The sequence below is a fragment of the Neopsephotus bourkii genome, unplaced genomic scaffold (genome assembly GCF_033783945.1).
Source record: "Neopsephotus bourkii isolate Nb327-2 ecotype Australia unplaced genomic scaffold, CSIRO-AGI_Nbou_v1 NB_1655, whole genome shotgun sequence".
Taxonomy (NCBI): Eukaryota; Metazoa; Chordata; class Aves; order Psittaciformes; family Psittacidae; genus Neopsephotus; species Neopsephotus bourkii.
In genome coordinates this window covers 2,542,569-2,559,788 of record NW_026902129.1, presented here as the reverse complement: position 1 = coordinate 2,559,788, position 17,220 = coordinate 2,542,569, and the positions used below count along the sequence as shown (strand labels likewise).

At 43.1% G+C, this 17,220-nt stretch overlaps 1 protein-coding gene and 1 long non-coding RNA gene across 5 annotated transcripts in view; one reads left to right on the top strand and one right to left on the bottom strand.

The window, feature by feature from the left end:
* The window catches only part of LOC133223842 (uncharacterized), a 487,088-nt gene that overhangs the window by 94,585 nt on the left and 375,283 nt on the right, over positions 1–17,220 (bottom strand). The window lies entirely within an intron of this gene.
* The window catches only part of GLI3 (GLI family zinc finger 3), a 206,690-nt gene that overhangs the window by 107,868 nt on the left and 81,602 nt on the right, over positions 1–17,220 (top strand). For all 4 annotated transcript variants that reach the window (XM_061374908.1, XM_061374905.1, XM_061374906.1 and 1 more), the window contains one exon: positions 6,498–6,603. In XM_061374908.1, the coding sequence (XP_061230892.1) occupies positions 6,498–6,603 (106 nt within the window). The remainder of the gene's footprint in view (positions 1–6,497; positions 6,604–17,220) is intronic.

Here is a 17,220-nt window from a genome sequence, read left to right as displayed (position 1 = left end):
AGACTTTGCTGGTGGAGTGCCTTGGTTTTCCTGCTCTAAAAGCGTGTGTCCTGGGGGGAATGTGGGCTGGCAGAGCTGTGCCCACCCCACTCATCGGGCAGGCTCATGACTGCACGAGGAGTCCTTTCTTCACTTACCAGGGAGTCCATCACAGTGGTAACAATCATTTTTAAGTCACTGGGCTGTGATGAACCCCAAATGATGTTCTTAAAAGATTCCGAGACTCCAAGGTATTTTGTACATGCAATAAACACAGTTATTACCCTGCCAGTCTGGCTCTTACAGCTTTTTTGTTTCTCTTTTTTTGGGTGGACAAACAGCAGAGAGCCCTGGAGTCAGTTGAATGGATTTGAGGAAGTAGAGTTAATATTCCAGAAGGCAGTCCTGCTCCTCAGAAAGCAGAGGTGCAGTGACTGGGAGGAATAATAGTGTGTTCAAACTGAAATCAATCCAGCAGTTATTTAGCCAATACCTGCAGCAAATCTGGCATATTAAGGATCTCTCAGTGCCAGCTGGTGAAATCATTTCCAGCCACTTTTGTTCCAGCACACCGATAACTGCTCCTCCTTCGTGTGTTTGGCACAATGGTTGTTGTGGAACTACTAAAAACAAAACGTGTTCCCACAAGGTATTTTAAGTTTATAAACTGAAAAGTGATAAAATGGATGGCAGGGATCGAAATCTTCATTTTTGGTTTTATAAAGGTAGAGATTATTTTTCAGCCATAACAAGAGGCACAGAGCGGGATCTGTGCTCTACTTTGTGAGGTTTGGCCTGGAACTCCTGTGGTTCACTTCTAAGATCAGTGTATAGGCTGTGTGCAAGCACAAGCAAAGGGTGGGGAGGGGAAGTCTGATCATCATTAATACACACAGACACATGGAAGGGATGTTACCTGATTGAAGACTGTGTTTTTATCCGAAAGTGTTATATCTACTGTATGTTATCACATTCAACATTAGTGTTACTGAAACAGAGAGGGCTTAGCAATTAAAAATCCTTTTTCTTTCTCTCCCTCTGTCCATTTCTTGGCTTTATCCATTTATTCCCCCCTCCCCCACTTTTTTTTCCCCATTTTTACATGGCTTTTTCTTTTTCCTACTTAAATTCTCCTCTTCTCTGAAGTCGGGTGGTGAGTAGTCACATCCATGTCAACACGATGGTTGCCACACTGGAAGCGTGCATGTGCATGCAAGGACACATGGGGACACACACAAACACAAAAAGCCTCCTAAGAACTGGCTGTAGCACATCAGTGGATGATCAGCTTACAAATAAGCAGTGCTTCAGATGGCAGCCAGCCACGCTGAAGCAGCAAAACCCCAGCCACCACAGGGAGACTCTTCAAAGCACACAAAGTTAAGTGCATGCATTCATGTGTGGCTGGGGCTCAGTCATTTTTCTTCCTGATTAAAGCCTCTGTATGAGCGTACGTAGAGAACATAACACCCCTTTTTGAAAGAGAGCTAACCCCCTCCCCCCAAGACAACATTTGCTCTTACTGAGCCATAATGCATGCTGTAATTAAAGAGAAATCCAAAACAAGACCTTTGCTTGGCAAAAAGGAACCTGGTTCTTGCCATAAAACCTTGCAATACCATTAAGTTCAGATCAGTTGAAGCAAATGTATGAGAAGAAACAGTGGTGCCCTTAGGGATTCTGCAAACCTGAATATTAGAAAATTCCCATCTGGTGATCAGCTTACAAACCAAAGGAAGTGTAGAAGTTTGCTGGCAAACTCTTCAAAACTGTTCTGTGTATTGAAAAGACATTAGCAGGAGGCTCTCTTCTGCCTGATATTGTTAAATCTGGTGTGAAAGCTTGGTACCACCAAGTTCAGCATCAAGACCACAATGAATTTAGGTGGGAAGGCGAGTTCACCTCAAATGAGGTGACAGCTGAGGTAGAGTTTTGCTCTTGGCTCAGTTCTGACATTTAATTTGGTAAGATGATCATCCTGAGGACAAATCTGACAAGGGCTTCCCGAGTTGGGTTTGAGTCCCGTGTGTGCCTGCCCTGCTCTCAGGACAGAGGTGCAGGCACTGGGGCCACACCAGGCGCGTTCAAGTCAATGCAGGCATTTTCAGTGGTAGCAGATGTTTTGTTGATGGCTGAGACATGCAGCCTGTTGTTTCAGCAGCCATCTCCCTCAAGGGTTTGGCAGGGATCACAGGGAGCTGGAGCAAGTGGGTTAGCTGAGGGCAAAGTGTTTTCCTAGCCTTACCTCCACAGGTGAACTTACTAAATGTAGTGGTCCTCTAAGTGATTTGGCTTACCCTAACTGAGCAAGGCTTATTTGAGAGACAACAGAAAAGTTATCCTTAACTTCAGTGAGCTTTGGAGCAGCCCAGCCTCTTTTGTTGTTGTCTTCGCATGTTACACAGCACCATTGAGCCAGCTGGCATCTACCTTTCCACCAAGTCATGCAGTGAATTGCTTCTGCCTGTTGCATCTCATCAGGACTTCAGGTTTGCTGTTCAGCAGCAAGGACCATACCTTCACTTCTCTGTTTCTTTCCTTTGATGCTGCAGTAGAGCCCTGGGCTGCTGACTTTCAGGGAACAAGTGTAGATCTCTTCTTTCTTCGTGTATGGGAATGATTGTAATTTGAGACAGATGATCCTATTCACTTTCTTTAAGAAGGCAAGAAAGATTCGTGAAGAAGACATAAAAAGGCACATTTAGCACAACAAAAAGTCAGCATAAATTGACATATTTCCCAGAAAATCTGACAGTGCTAAAACTGATGAGTTTGTAGCATTTCAGGCAGTTGCATCTCCCATTTTGTTTTGAGGAGACCCTATTAGCTATGCAGGAGACAGGAGAGCATCCAAAAGGAGCTTACAGAAGTAGGCAGCAGAGAATGCAGAAGGCAGCATAATCTACTGAGTTAAGCAGTGAACACAGAATGTGTTTTAAGTTGCAGTGCCTTGGCTGATCCTTACAAGTTCTTGAAAGTAGTGACATTCAAGCAAAGAACCAGATACTACTGCTGAATTGGAACTGAGGGCTCCAAATACATAAGCAGCATCTGTCTGTCTTGTCTCCTGTACTTAGGTCAGGGAGTCTCTGCAAGGATGTAATTGAAGGTTTGGTCCAGAAAGTCATGGTTTCCTTTGAATGTCTATAAGAACACAGCCTGGCATACATTGTGGTGATCTGCAACGAAGCCAGAAGTTTTAAGAAGTTACAAATGGTGGTAAATAGCTTTCCCAGCAGAATGGGAAGCGAGTTTGTTGGTCCGTTTTGGTGAATGGAGTTCCTCTTTGCTAAGGATGAAAGTTTTGTCTTTGCACTTTGAATGAGAAACCCTAAGATGTCATTATAGTATCCTGTCTTTGACACTAATTTGCCCCCTGGTTTTCTAGATAGACAGAGCATCTCTCATAGCCAGGAGTCAGGTAGGTCCAGATTCAATTCTGTCCTGTGAGCACCCTCATTCTTTATTCTGCTATAGCATAAATAATAGTGGCAGAATGTAACTGTAATATTCTGATGGTACCTTTAATGAAATACTTACTGGGTGGGATATGAACAAGCCATGTGAAACTAGCTACAGCCTGAGTTACTGCTTTGCAAACTTTTTACTATGCATTTCCATATAAATACATGTCAAGTGATTACATTTTTATGGCGTTTTGAGTGAAGCCCTGGCTGATGGCTGCTTTGGCACATCTCTGTTTGATCTAAGAGTCATTCCATATAAATATTCAATGTTTTTCAAAGTGGAGTGGTTTTGGACCCCCAAGCACGTAGAATTTACTGCCTCTGTGTTGAGGGCTGACCCAAACACAGCAGAATTTGAATTCCCCCTGTAAAATTGACTCCACTAGTTGTGCACATTATTCTCCCTGTCTCCCATTTAGCATGTTAGTCTGCTGACAGTGGAGTACACAGCACTTAGCAGCTGGTTTGTGGAACCATCAGTCAGGAAATTATATGATAAATAGGAGGTAGCCAGGTTTAGTGGCACTTTATTCTGCTTCAGCAGTTTTAGCCTGACTTTGGAAAAGTCATCATGTGGTTTTTCTTAAGGGTTGCAACAGGAGATGGCTACAGTGTGGTAACTTATTACACATACACTTGAGTTATGATGTTCACCAGCTGTATTGCTCATGTGTAAATAATAAACTCTGAGATGGATAATTATGTTGGGTTTTGATATGCAGCTCTGCTCTGATCGGTGCAGGGCTGACAGAGACAGCTCCCTGTGCTGTGATGGAATACGGCTGTTTCCCAGATGGAAACTGCAAACAAGATGCAACCAAGATACACAAAGGAGCCTAATGTGGGAGGACTCCAAAAGGTGTTCTTGGAGATTTATATCCCATGTGTTAAATACAGCTTTTTGGTGCTCTGTGTTGCATAGGCCCCACAAAGGAGAATACTCTTTTGAGCCTTCTAATACTCATTTTCTGTTTCCCAGGTAGGGAAAGGTAGATAATCACATTCAGGAGGGTTAAATGGTGTTTTGCTGTGTAAATACTGGGACTGCTTTTAAAGGATAGGTGCTCAGACTGGGTGAGGGTGGGCCTGTGAGGAGGTTTGGCATCCCCAGTGGGATTGCTTTCCTTGACCAGCTGGAGCCTGTACTGTCTGACATGCACAGAGGTGACAGAATATGTGGTCTCATCATACCAGTGAAGCATGGAACAGGGCAGATGGGGGGGGTGTGCTAAAACACACTTCTCATGCCCCTTTTCCCCCTTCTGCACCTTGGTGGCTTGTGAGGAATGTGTTTCAGAAGGTAGAAGCAAGCATCCTCTGCTCGGATGATGATGGTGTGTTCACAGGGGTACCTGGCCGTCTGTGACCCACCTTTTCTTTTGGAGAAGCTTGCAGTAGATTGCATGCCAAGGTCCAGTTGGTGCAGCAGAGCCAGAATTAAAGCTGTTGTAAGCTAGCAGTAAGCCACAATTCTTCTTCATTGGCGGAGCCTTAAGCCCAGAGTCAGTAAATGGCAGAAATGTGCTGCGGCTGATCACATGCTGGTGATGTTCCACTGAACAGGCTGTGTCGAGTGTTTCCAGGTTTTCCTGTAATAGTGGGAATTTTTCCTCAAAATTTGTACAATTTCCCCTTCATCTCCTCCATTTACTCCCTCAGGACCATGAGGTTTGTTCCTCTCGTTCCTTCTCCCAGTTCAAAACAACCAATCCAACTTTTGACGAACACCAAGGGGAAAAATGCTTTTGTATTTAACCATCTCTAGCTGGCATGAGGGAACTGCTTTCACAGATAACATAATCTAAAAAGGAGGATAGCATTTTTGCTGAGTAGAAAAGGCAGGAAATACAAGGAGAAGATAACATCAGGATTCAGCAGGCAAAACCAAAAATAGGCTTGGTTTTACTGCTAGGGCATAACTAAAGCTTTCTTTCTAGAAGCATTTTAATATATCCATGACATGCCCTAATATCTGTATGCCTCAATATTTGGTGTGGGATAAACACATGACTTCATCCAAAGTGGCAATAGGGTAATAATTGGGCAGGATCAGTTTGATTTGTGCCACTGGAGATGCTCAGCATCCCTTTTGTTTTGAGCAGCTAAGCAGACACTAACCTTTTTGGGCACACAAGTAGCACCTGTGTGCTGATAGGTAGAGCTTTGGTGCATGTGCCTTGTGTCCTCCAAAGCTGGGAGGCAATCCTGCTGCAGAAGTGGTGGGCTGCTGTGGGGTGGGGGGGCAGAGCCTGTGGGGCAGCAGGAGCACATTCCCCCTTTTGTCAACCTCATTACTGAGACTCCCAGAACAGCAGAGAACAGGCTCCTTGCAGCTGCAAACCCACTGTCCTGTGGAAGCCTTGGAGGAGGTGGGGCAGGGGAGCTCACTGCAGGATGGGGATAAAGAGGGCACCTTTCCCATTAAGAATGGTGTGTGAAATGAGCCCCCGTGTCCTCAGGCACATTCCTCTGGATGCGGCCATCGGTGTGACACAGTTAAGCATCTCCAGTAAGGCCTTTCCCAACTGTGTTTCCTTTTAACTCCGTTGTCTGATCTACTCCAGATAGTAATACCTCATTATGCCGCTTCAGTTTTTTCTGCTGCAAGACTGTGTACATCTCTGAGGACATAACGGGTTTTTATTGTATTGTATTCTTTGCTTAGGCTTTTTGTCCTGGGACGATTTCTTTTTTTCTTGTTTCAATAAAAAGTATATAAATCAGGAATGCTTATGAAAGGCTTTATGGTCCTTTTGATCTGACACTTCACATATGGGCACATAATTATTTATTGAAGACTTCTTTATGTCCCTTTCCATTTAAGCTATAAAAAAAGAGTATTGAAATTAGTAAGTACATAATCATGCAAACACTGTGGGCCAGACTGTCCTCTTGGACAGACCTGACTGACTGCAGCAGGGAAGGAGAATGCGACCCGGCAGCCATGGCACTGCTGACACATGTTTTTCAATGCCTGTGTAGTCCTTATGAATGTTGTTTTTAAGGACTTGTTGGAGATACTCAGACCTGGGAACCTTGCTTGTTTTTCAGATCCGCCTCACCTCTTCCCAGCATTCCACCCTCCTGTACCTATTGATGCGAGACATCATGAGGGGCGCTACCATTACGAACCATCTCCCATTCCTCCTCTGCATGTGTGAGTATTCAATGGTTCCCTTTGCTTCAGCCTAGAAGAACGGGCAAGTATATGAACCTCTGTGGTGCTCAGAGCAATTCCCCTGGAGTGCTTTGCCAGCCTTGCTGGAGGGCAAGTCTTACTTCTGGAAAGCACTGAAGTTATCTGTTCATGAAGCAAAATCCAGGCTGGATTCCTGAGGAATTCCTGTTACAATAGGTGTCTGGCAAGTGTTACCTGTGTGTTTTGGTGACATTTATTCTGTGTGCTGTTGTTCTATAAATACTAAATTAGAAAGCGCTGAACCCTGTGAAATACAGCCAGACAAAATGTGTATTTTGTCTGTATTAGGCTTGGGATTCTTCACAGCTAAAATTCCCTCTCATGCCAACGATTTTGTTTTCCCAGTGACTGCTATGAAGCATAATGAAATTTTTGGTAAATTTTCCTAGTCCCTGTTGTGTGCACACACAGGCAATCGGTTGATTGATGGGAATGTCACCCAAACAAAATGGCAAATGTGATAGAGCACATGGTTTACACAAAGATAAAAGAAATGAATACCAGTGATAACGTGCATTAGAAAGGGTGGTAGTGGTGAAATCCTGTAGAAATAAATATTATCTTATTCTTTGTGGGGAGACGGATATCAGCATTGCAGAATAAAACAGTTATGTCCAGAAAACTGCTATATACGGTTAAAAATGGGGTTTGGTACTTTGCTAAAAGGCTTGATACATACATTTAATCATATCTACTAATCACCCCTCATACTGAGAAAATACAAGAAGAAAAGCACGAGTAATACTTTGAAGAATAATGCTAGTTGTTTAGATGGCAGATTGCTTTGCTATGGCTATTAGTTACAGCTGTGTAATTACATATATGCAGAAGAAAAATGAAGTTGTTTTAAAACAAGTCCTCCTCTGTGAGCAGAATTAATTGATATTAACAATCCTAACTACATGCCCAAGTACACACACAATATTTTACTCACGTTTTTTTTGGGTCAGTCTTCTATTACTGCATTGTAATTTCAGAGCAGATTTGCCTTGAGGTAAGTAATCAATCTGTGTTGCAGTCTTCTCGGGCATTAGAGAAAAAGTGGGTATTTATAGAGAGTACCGAAACTTGTGATTTATTCCTCCAGAGTTCCCCTGATGCATCGCTATTTACACCACAGTCAACCACATCGTAAAATATATTCAAATCCACGCTGAAATTTGCTGCTAAAAGCAGTTGTAAGCTGAAGGTGGCAGGCTCAGACACTCAGCATATGGCCATCCTAGATTTTGTGGTGCAGTGAATGCTCTGCTGGATGCTTTGAGGAGCTGGAGGGGGTGATCTTGCTCCTTCTGAAGTTAGTGGGGAATTTGTCTTTGGTGCAAGGCAGATGGGGTAGGATGCCCCAGGGGGTGTTTTAACCTACATCAGAGAAGGACTGTCACCCAAAACCTGGGTACTGTCTGTGAGTCCTCATGGAGGCTTCTGGGTCCTGTGCCATGTGGGACCCGACTTGCCTGTGCTTGAGCCCTCTCTGGAGCCTGAGCCCTATGAACCCAGCCTATGCCATGACACCCTGTGCCTGCAGGCAAGGCTTTTGGGTGGGTAGATCACTGTTTCCCACTTCGGGTAACAGTAGGGAATCCTATCTTGGGCTGCGTCCAAAGGAGAGTGACCAGCAGGTCAGAGGAGAGGATTCTACCCCTCTGCTCTGCTCTGGTGAGACCCCACCTTCAGTCCTGTGTCCAGCTCTGAAGTCCTCAGCACAGGAAAGACATGGACCTGTTGCAGAGGGTCCAGAGGAGGGCCACAGAATTGCTCAGGGGGCTGGATCCCTTCTCCTGTGAGGAAAGGCTGAGAGAGTTGGCCTTGTTCAGCCTGGAAGAGGCTCTGGTGAGACCTTATTGTGGCCATTGTGTTCTTAAAAGGGGCCTGTAAGAAAGATGAGGAGAGACATTTTAGCAGGGCTTGTTGTGATAGGACGAGGGGTGATGAGTTTAAACTAAAAGAGGGGATATTCAGGCTGGACGTGAGGAAAACATTCTTTATAGTGAGGGTGGTAAAACACTGGCACAGGTCGCCCGGAGAGGTGGTGAAAATGTTCAAGGCCAGGCTGGATGTGGCTCTGAGCAACCTGATCTAGTTGAAGGTGTCATTGCAGGAGGATTGGACGACATGACCTTTGAAGGTCCCTTCCAACCCAAACTGTTCTGTCATTTTATGGGAATTTGGGACTAGCAGCCTACGCTGCTAAAAGTGACAGGATTTCTGAAAAGGTGCTGAAGATGCCTCACTTGGTGTTCAGTGGTAGTCCCCTCTGATGTCAAAATCAATGCCCCTTCTATGGAAACGTGCTGCGTATTGTACGCCACCCTCCCTGCCATACCCCGCGGGCCAACCGTGATTCAGCCAGGCCCTGCAGAGGCTTGTTAGAGGTGAGGAGATCTTGGTGTGATGTGATATGGCTGCAGGCAGCTGCTTTAAAATACACTCTGATATTAGCCAAGCTTTAAAGTCAAAACTTCCTTGATACCAGCCGTTGAATTTCCCATTAACTTCTGTCGATTCTTCTGCTCATTTGGTTTGCGTCACCATTGGAATGAGGAGCTGATCACTGACTCCAGCAGCTTCTTCATAGATGCTGGTTTTGTTACGTTTGTGCACTTCCCAGGGTTATGTTTCAGTGTATGTGTGAGGTAAACACCCAGCAGTTTTCTTGCAAGTTTTACAGAGCCTGGTGTGGGTATGACTTAGGAGCGTTAGATTTGGGATGATTTGGAGCCATTACTTGAACTGCTGTCCTAACATCCAAGAAGGAATAAGAACTGGGTATGGGAAGCTAGTTGACAATTCTGAGATAAAATAGCAAGACCACTCAGCATACAAATGTTTACCCACAGCTTTATCAATGATTTCATTGTATGGTGGTTTGCTCCTCAGCTTCGTAATGCTCTCGAATGTGTGTGTGTGTGGAATATAAATTAAAAGGGGGGGGGAAATTACATCATTCCAGTTATCCAAGCTCTTAGAAATGTGTTCCAGAACCTGTCAAGCCTTAGTGGAATTAGTTTAGGTATAATACAAGTGCAGAAAAAGCATGGAATGGGCCTTGTCTGCATACCTACAGTGTGTGCATGTAACTTTGAACAATGGCCAAGTGAAAAAGAAAAGGGAAAGGAGGAATTTTTCGGGTGTTACAGGGCTCCTACATACTTGCAGCTCAAAAGAGGTATATGTATTTGCATAGATATTTCCTGTAGTTTAATTGCTGATGGGCAGAACTGTTGTATCCCAAATTTCAGCCTGGAGCCAAATCTTGTAATTTGAGCTATAAACCCCTAAAAAAAGGGTTTATGTTTATGATGGAATTGCTGACAGATCCTTATGTATATAGTAGGACTAGCAGGCATTGCTGTAATTATGCTATCGTATCCTATCATTAAAGATTTCAATTGAAAGAGGTTTATAAATTGCTCTTCCTCTTAGATAAACCACCCTACATTAAGGCATCAACGATATGGTGCAGAATTAAATTAAAATCTCATAAAATGAAATATGTTCTGTATTAGCTGTTTGACACTTAATTTGCCTCTGAATGAGTAGAGGAAATCACAAATTAACCTGCCTTTGTTTTTCCAGCCATGGCTTATTAGGTGTTAGAACAACTGCAATTACAGCCCAATAATAACCCCCAACCCTTATGAATACGTACTGAAATGTGTCACTTTGCGTTACCAAAACCTGTTCGTTAGGACTGTATAGTTACCCTTGAATTTCTACAGCACATCTTCGGTTTATACTTCAGGGAAGATGTATGAGACTGAAGTTGTTCTTTGGTGGCAACATATGAACAGTGCAGTTGGAGCTGGAGCTTGTGTATTCCTTTTTTATTATTTTCTTCTCCAAATTCAAGGCATGAATTTAAGAAATTTAAGACATGAAGCTTTAAGAAAAACCCCAGTAAACTAGAATTAATTATTGCTACTTTTGATTGAACTAGCAAGTTAGATTAATTGTTAACCATCATACAATTAAAACATACCAAAAGCATGGCTTTACTAATCCCACTTCTTGCTTTGTTCTTCTTTGTTGTTGTTTTTGTCTAGCTCTTCCTTAATTTTCAAAATTGATTTCTAAAGTAAGTTACTAAAGGAGAAACTGGAAGCTAAACTGTTTTGATCCTTGACATTTGCTGGTCATCCAGTAGAGTGGGCTGCCTTCCCCAGTTGGTGTATTTAACTGGGACTACTTAGGAAGCCACCATTTGTGGACATTCCTTCATTCCTTCCATACCTTTACTGAGTTGTGTTAATAGGTTGCTCCCAATCTGCTCCATTTCACAGTGGGGCTGGTTAACCTTTGGAGGCTATCTAACCTGGTATTTCCAGTCACCATTAACGTGTCTGTGAAGGAAGCATGCTCCTGCAGAGGTGGCTGGTGGCAATGTCAGGATTGGCTCCATCATGGTGGCCTGTGTATGTCTCCAAGCAGTTAACACATGTAAGCTAGTAGAAAGTTAAAATGTTCGGGCTAAATGAGAAACTACACCATGCATGTTCCGAAACATTTATCCTTTTAGTCTCTATTTCTCTTTCTGTTGCCATCCCATTTTACATTACCTCTGGACTCTGAGTAATGGAGTGTGAGCAGGTAGATCTAATAGAAGATGCACTGATGCTACCCATATGCTTATGGCCAGAGGGGGGTGCAAGGTAAAGCTGCTGTCTTTTATTGTTGATCCTAGGAAGCTACTCCAAGCTCCATTTTTTTAACTGCTGATTGAGGCTAGAGGCATCCAAGTTTGGCAGTCTTACACCCTGAAATGATGCATGTACAGATAATGGTGCATGTGCCTAACACTGAAACCTTGAACAGATATTTTGGACTGTGTGAATGCACTGGTACTAAAGCAAAGCATGTGTTTTGCTTGCAGTTGGCTTCAACTTGATAAAAAGAGAGTCTGATTATTAGATACGTTATTTCACATCTGATTTATGGAGACATCAGTTACACAAGGGTGAAAAGGAAAGGAAAGTCAGGTCCAGACTCTCAGCTTTCATCAGCCTCTGATTTTGGACCATGTAGTACAATGGGGCATGTCCAAATGCCAGAAGATTAAAGCTTTGGCTCCACAAAATATCCTTGATAATGAGAGAAACTGCTTGCCATACGTTCGATGGGCCATTTAGGCATTCCCTACCCCATCACTGATATTTAGATTCTTTTTCATTTGTACTTTTGTTCCTAAGCTCTCATTTCTTTTTGGAATTTTTTAAACCTTCTAAATCTTTTACCTGTTGCTTTACCTCAGTGTACCTCTAAGCTGGAGACTTGGCAAGGAGTCCATCAGCTTGTCAGAGCATTCACTGATCGTTTAGCAATGGGAAGGAGAGCCCCACCTGGTGTGAAAAACATCACTCCTTGAATTGCCTTTAATTACTTTAAGACTTGGAAGGGGTTTAATGGTTTACCCAGGAGCCATTGAAGAAGAAAGACTGGGAGATGAAAAGATGACTGGTTACAGCTTTCCAAAACCATCCATGAAAGCATTTTAGGTAAGCAGGGAGAAATCTTGTATTAAGTGGGAAGCACCCCAAGAAACCTGTCCTTGGAAATGAAGTGCAGCATCCAGAATAAGCAGCTGCTAATAGCGTGGAGGATTTTTATAGCGAGTCTCTGAGAAGCGAGCAGCACAGTCTGGTGACTTGTTAAGGTTATTCAGAGTTTGTTATATGCCATGGATATGCATGTTGTAGGCTCTGCAAGCAACGTGTATCCCTCCTTTCTTAGCGACAGAGCAGCGCGGCAACGGTAATTCACAGAAGTAAAATAGCAGGGCCAGATGCCTGCACATAAACTTCAGCAGATGGTTTTCATTCAGTGCCAGGCCTTTTACAGAGCAGGGAAGAGGAAGCCTGAGTCTAGACCAGAACTGTGATCTCTCACTCGCTATATAGCATTGCATCATTTAAAATAGTGAATCAGTGTTTTGTTTAGCTGTTGGTACTTGTTTAGTAATATTTACCTTGCGACTTGCAGACCATAAATTCTCCTTTGCAAGCAGCTTGCAGGGGAGCTTCAGAAACAGACTGCTTTTAAACCTATCTGAAACTGGGAAAACTTTAGATTGCAAATTATTGGTGGCATATATTGAAGTGCAGGGGAGGAAAAATGAAGTGAATCTCTTAGATTTTTTGAGGAATGTAAAAGGGAAAGAAAAGCAGGTAAAAATGTTAATTAAAATAGCTGTGTTTGAATGCAGCTGTTTTACATGAGTTTAGTTACATTGATTTGTTTGGGTAAGCTGAAGTCTGAAATTTCTGCATGCTCAATTCGGCTCCTCTATATTTCTCACAGATTTGTTCTCTTCTTACTAGCAATACTGAGAAAAGAGTACCTTATTTAAAAGTTCATTTCTGCTGGCAAATAAATTCTAGATCAAATAAGGATTCACTGCTAAAAATCATGCCCGTTTTTATTTAGCAAGCACATTTATATGAAAGTCAACAGACTTGCCTCTAAGCGCACCAGATTACATTTGGTTCACATCGTTCATCTGTTTCTGTGGCGGATAATACTTTGTGACATAATCATTTTCTCTGGAGTAGCTAATTGTAATGCCAAGGAACTACAGATTTATAAAGGGGAAACAATAGCAGCAGATAAATATTGCGTTAACAGAGGCTCTTTGTTCTTCTCTGACAGCCAGCTTGATTTCGGGATGGAAGGGAAGTTACAGCAAATTGAAGTTAAGGGGAAAAATTCGGCGAGATGTTTAATGCAGAAGGAAAAGTTTGCGAAATGCAGTGGTTGGTTTTGTTAAAAACCCTTTGGTGGAAACTTCCCCTAATTTTTACTCTCTTTTTTACATTGAGAAGAGCTCTTGAGAGGCAGCAGCCCCCCAGCCTTAATGAGAAAGGCGTGCTTCCACCAGCTGCTGGCTCAGCACCTCTCACGGTATGGTCTGTTGGTACGAGCAGCAACTCATGGGGCATCTTTCCGGTGTGATGTGGAGGGAGGAAAAAGGGAAGAAAGCTCTCAGTGGTCCTCAGGAATGGTTGTCTACTGGTCTAAAGGGAACTGGTTTCTTGAGCCCTGCTTAAGAGTCAGAGGGGCACAGGTGTGTCTTGTGGGGCCCAATCCAGTGAAAGGGATTCTTGAAGAAGCTTGTTTGGGTTATGTTGTGGCAGAGAAAGAGTTCTAGGTTTATCAGTAGTGGGGTATCTGTCAGCATTCAGAAGCACTGCCACTTAGCTGGTGTACCCCATCTGGGCAGTTAGTGGTGCTTAGACCAATTCTCGGCTGCCAGAAGTGGTTCCTTAAGGCAGGCTTTCACACCAGCATTAAGAGATGGTGGAGGCAAAATGAATGGCCAGCAAAGTCGTGCCTTGAGACACCATGTTGCACATACTCTTTTCTGTAGACTGAGGAATAACTAGGCATGACTCCAAGCTTTCAGGACGCTGCCTGTGTGCAGATGTGCATCCAAGTGTGCATATTTGTGTGTGCATGCATCCTCTTTACATAATAGGGTGACTGTCTTTGCTTGCATTTGTCACGGACTGAGTAATTCTAGATCTTTACAGTTAAAACTAATGGAAGGAGCTACACAGTGTGAGAAAGGTGGAAAATTAGAGGGGAACATGTGATCAAAACAAGTAGGAAAAGTATTCATGGGCAGAATCATTGAGAACGTATGGGTCATTACTTTAAAATAACATCTACCCAAAAATACATAGAATAGCTGCAACGTTAGAGTTCTGCTGCTTAAAATTTCTATTATCTCGTTCTGTTATCAGCTGCAAAGAATGCAGGCTCTAAATATAGTGCACATTCAGAGCCTCTGAGCCTGTGGATTCTTGGACAAAATTCCTGTGTTCTTTGTGCTGTAGTCAGCAGTATTAGTCGAGTGAGCAGATATTGACTGTGGTATTCACGTGCAGTGAACCAGAAGCAAGCCAACTCTATAGAGGCCGCTGTCAAACTTGTTGCAGTGGCCTGTGAGGTACTGGACTGTGACAGACTCCTTTTTTTTTTCAGTACAATTCTTCCACTCATGTTAAATCTTGCTTCAAAGAGAACTGAAATGTTACAGTCTTGGCCTTCGGGTTTTTTTGCTTTCTTTTTTAAAAGTGTACTGGTGAGATTTCTGTGTCGTGAATTGGAGGTCCCTAAAGTGAGAGTAGGTATAAACTGGAAGAAATGCGAGTGATGAGTACATCTGCAGTGTAGGAGCACAGAGCATCTTCAGCATACTTTCACACAGTCATTCCTTGACTTAGAGACTGTCTTCCCCTGAAGAGAAACATCATGTCCTGTAATCTTGGAGTATGGAGTGAATTTAGTTCAGACCTTTCTCCCCAGAGGAAGAAAACCCAGACGTGAAGTAACACCTTGTTTCCCTTTTTGTCACCGCTAACTCAACCCACTATATTATATATATATATGTCTGCATTTGTTTGCTTATTGTAACAAAAAAGCAGGGTCTTGAGCTGGTGTCAGCTGTGCTGCTGAGATGTTGATACTGATCCTAACCAGCAGTCCCTTGGGTATTCTTTATTATATGATGCTAGAAAAAAAAAAAGACCCTAATTCCACCCAAAGGAATGTGCTCAACGGGTGTTTTATCTGTGTGCCTCAGGGTAGGCTGGGCCAACGTTTGTGACTGATGTTATCGATTAGGAGAGGAAACGATGTAAAGAAAAATGATACGCTGTTTGGTCGTTGCTCTTAGGATGCTTTATGTGACCAAGGAAGGGCTTGGGACCTTATTTTAGAAGCAGCTTTTTATTGAAGCTGGGCCATGTGAAGTTGTCGTGAATGACCAGGCAAGAATACATTGCTTGGTTTCTTCCAGCAATGAATGTGCAGGTCTGAGCCTACAGTAGAACTGCATTTATAGTCAACTTTACAGGGTAATGTTCTGGAGACCCCACAGAGGTTACACAGAGAGGCAAAGCATCCTGAAGCCCATGAGCCAGGAATACAAAGCTTCTGAAGGAACAGAGCTATCATCCTCCTGAAAGCATTATTTATGAGGTGCTGTGACCATGGGTGTTAAGGATCAGCAGAAAATTAGGGAGTATTTGGCATGCGGGAGAATTTCTAAACATATCAGATTTAAGTGGCTGTCTCTTTAAAGATACACATCTTTCTGTATCTTCTGGTGGAAGTCAGCTTAGATTTATCATGCCTTTTCCACTGGCCTGTGGAAGAAAAGATTGATAGTCTAGTCCAATTTATAGAGGCCACCAACAGAAATAGCCCCATTTAACTACGTTGTAGACAGATTCGGCAGGGAGGGCAGGAGCGGGATGACCAGGGGCAGTCAGGTGTTCTCTGTTTCACCCTGGAGGATCACTGTCACCGTACATCATCAAGACAGTATCAAGAAAGCTTTCGGAGCTGCCTCTCTCCTTGGTTTGCTGTAAGCATCCCTCAGATGTCAGACTTTCACCCTGGCACCTTTTCTGGGGACTGTGTTCCTACTCTTGTGATCAGACTGAATTGCAGAGGTGCTGAGGGACCAAATTTGGGTTGAATGCTTTTAAGATTTGGCTGGACAGGATGCTGGAATGTCTAGTCTAGGTCATCCTTTTCCTAGAGGCTGGACCAGAGGATCTTTGAGGTTCCTTCCAACCTGTTACTCCATGATTAAATGTGTATGTAAGTTGTCCTGGTGGTGCAGTTGTGTCCCGAGTTGGACACTATTCCTCTTGGGGTTTTCATCTACATGCCTAGCTACCTACTCTGTTGAGAGCTAACAATGCGTGCAGCATACAGATAGTGCATTTACCTCAAAGACTTACTTAAAAAGAGAGTTTACTATTCCTCTAAAAACAAGTGTGCAGCCAGAACATTCATTTGCTTTTTCACGTGTTTTCCCCTACAGTCACACTAGGAGTGGTGTCCCCACTCATTTCTAGTTCTTAAGGTTGTTTTAAGTTACAGCTTTGCCCAATAAATACTTTTTTAACTAGTTTTGTGCACAAATGGAGCAAGAATCACAGTGTGAAGCCTTTATCTCTTGTTTCTTCCAGTGGCTGTGGTATTCCAGCCATTATATATTCACCATTTGTGAGAAATAATTTGTAGAGCAGATAAAGTAGCACCACAGTGGCTTTCAGTGCCTGCAAGGTCAAATAAAGAAGGTGGCCTGGCTTAGCTCCACATGAGAACTGAGTGTTTTCCTTCTCTGATTTGGTTGCACCACAGCCAGCTCTCACATCTGGGCCTGCAATGCTGGCAGAGGAAACACAAGAAGTGGCTGTTAGCAGAATAACTTCCTTCCCCTCACCAAACTTAGCAGCATTATCTTCGGTATAACTTGTGCTTCATGTACCTGTTAATCCTACTGCCTTCATGGATGTTGGTGCTGATTCGTGGCTCACCTACAAAAATGGCTTTTCTTCCCCAAATCATGGATTTGTCTGGGGGAGGTGGGGTGTCATTTCAGAAAATAATCTGTGTATTTTATATAGAAATACATATGCATCCAATCTTATACAGAATTTTCTGTATAATTTATATTTTTCTGCTGCAAGTAATAGGTGGGAAATTCTAGCTGCTACTCTCTCTGTTGAGTAATAGTCACTAATTCTTGTATTGGGGCTTTCTGCTAATGTTAGTGCAGAG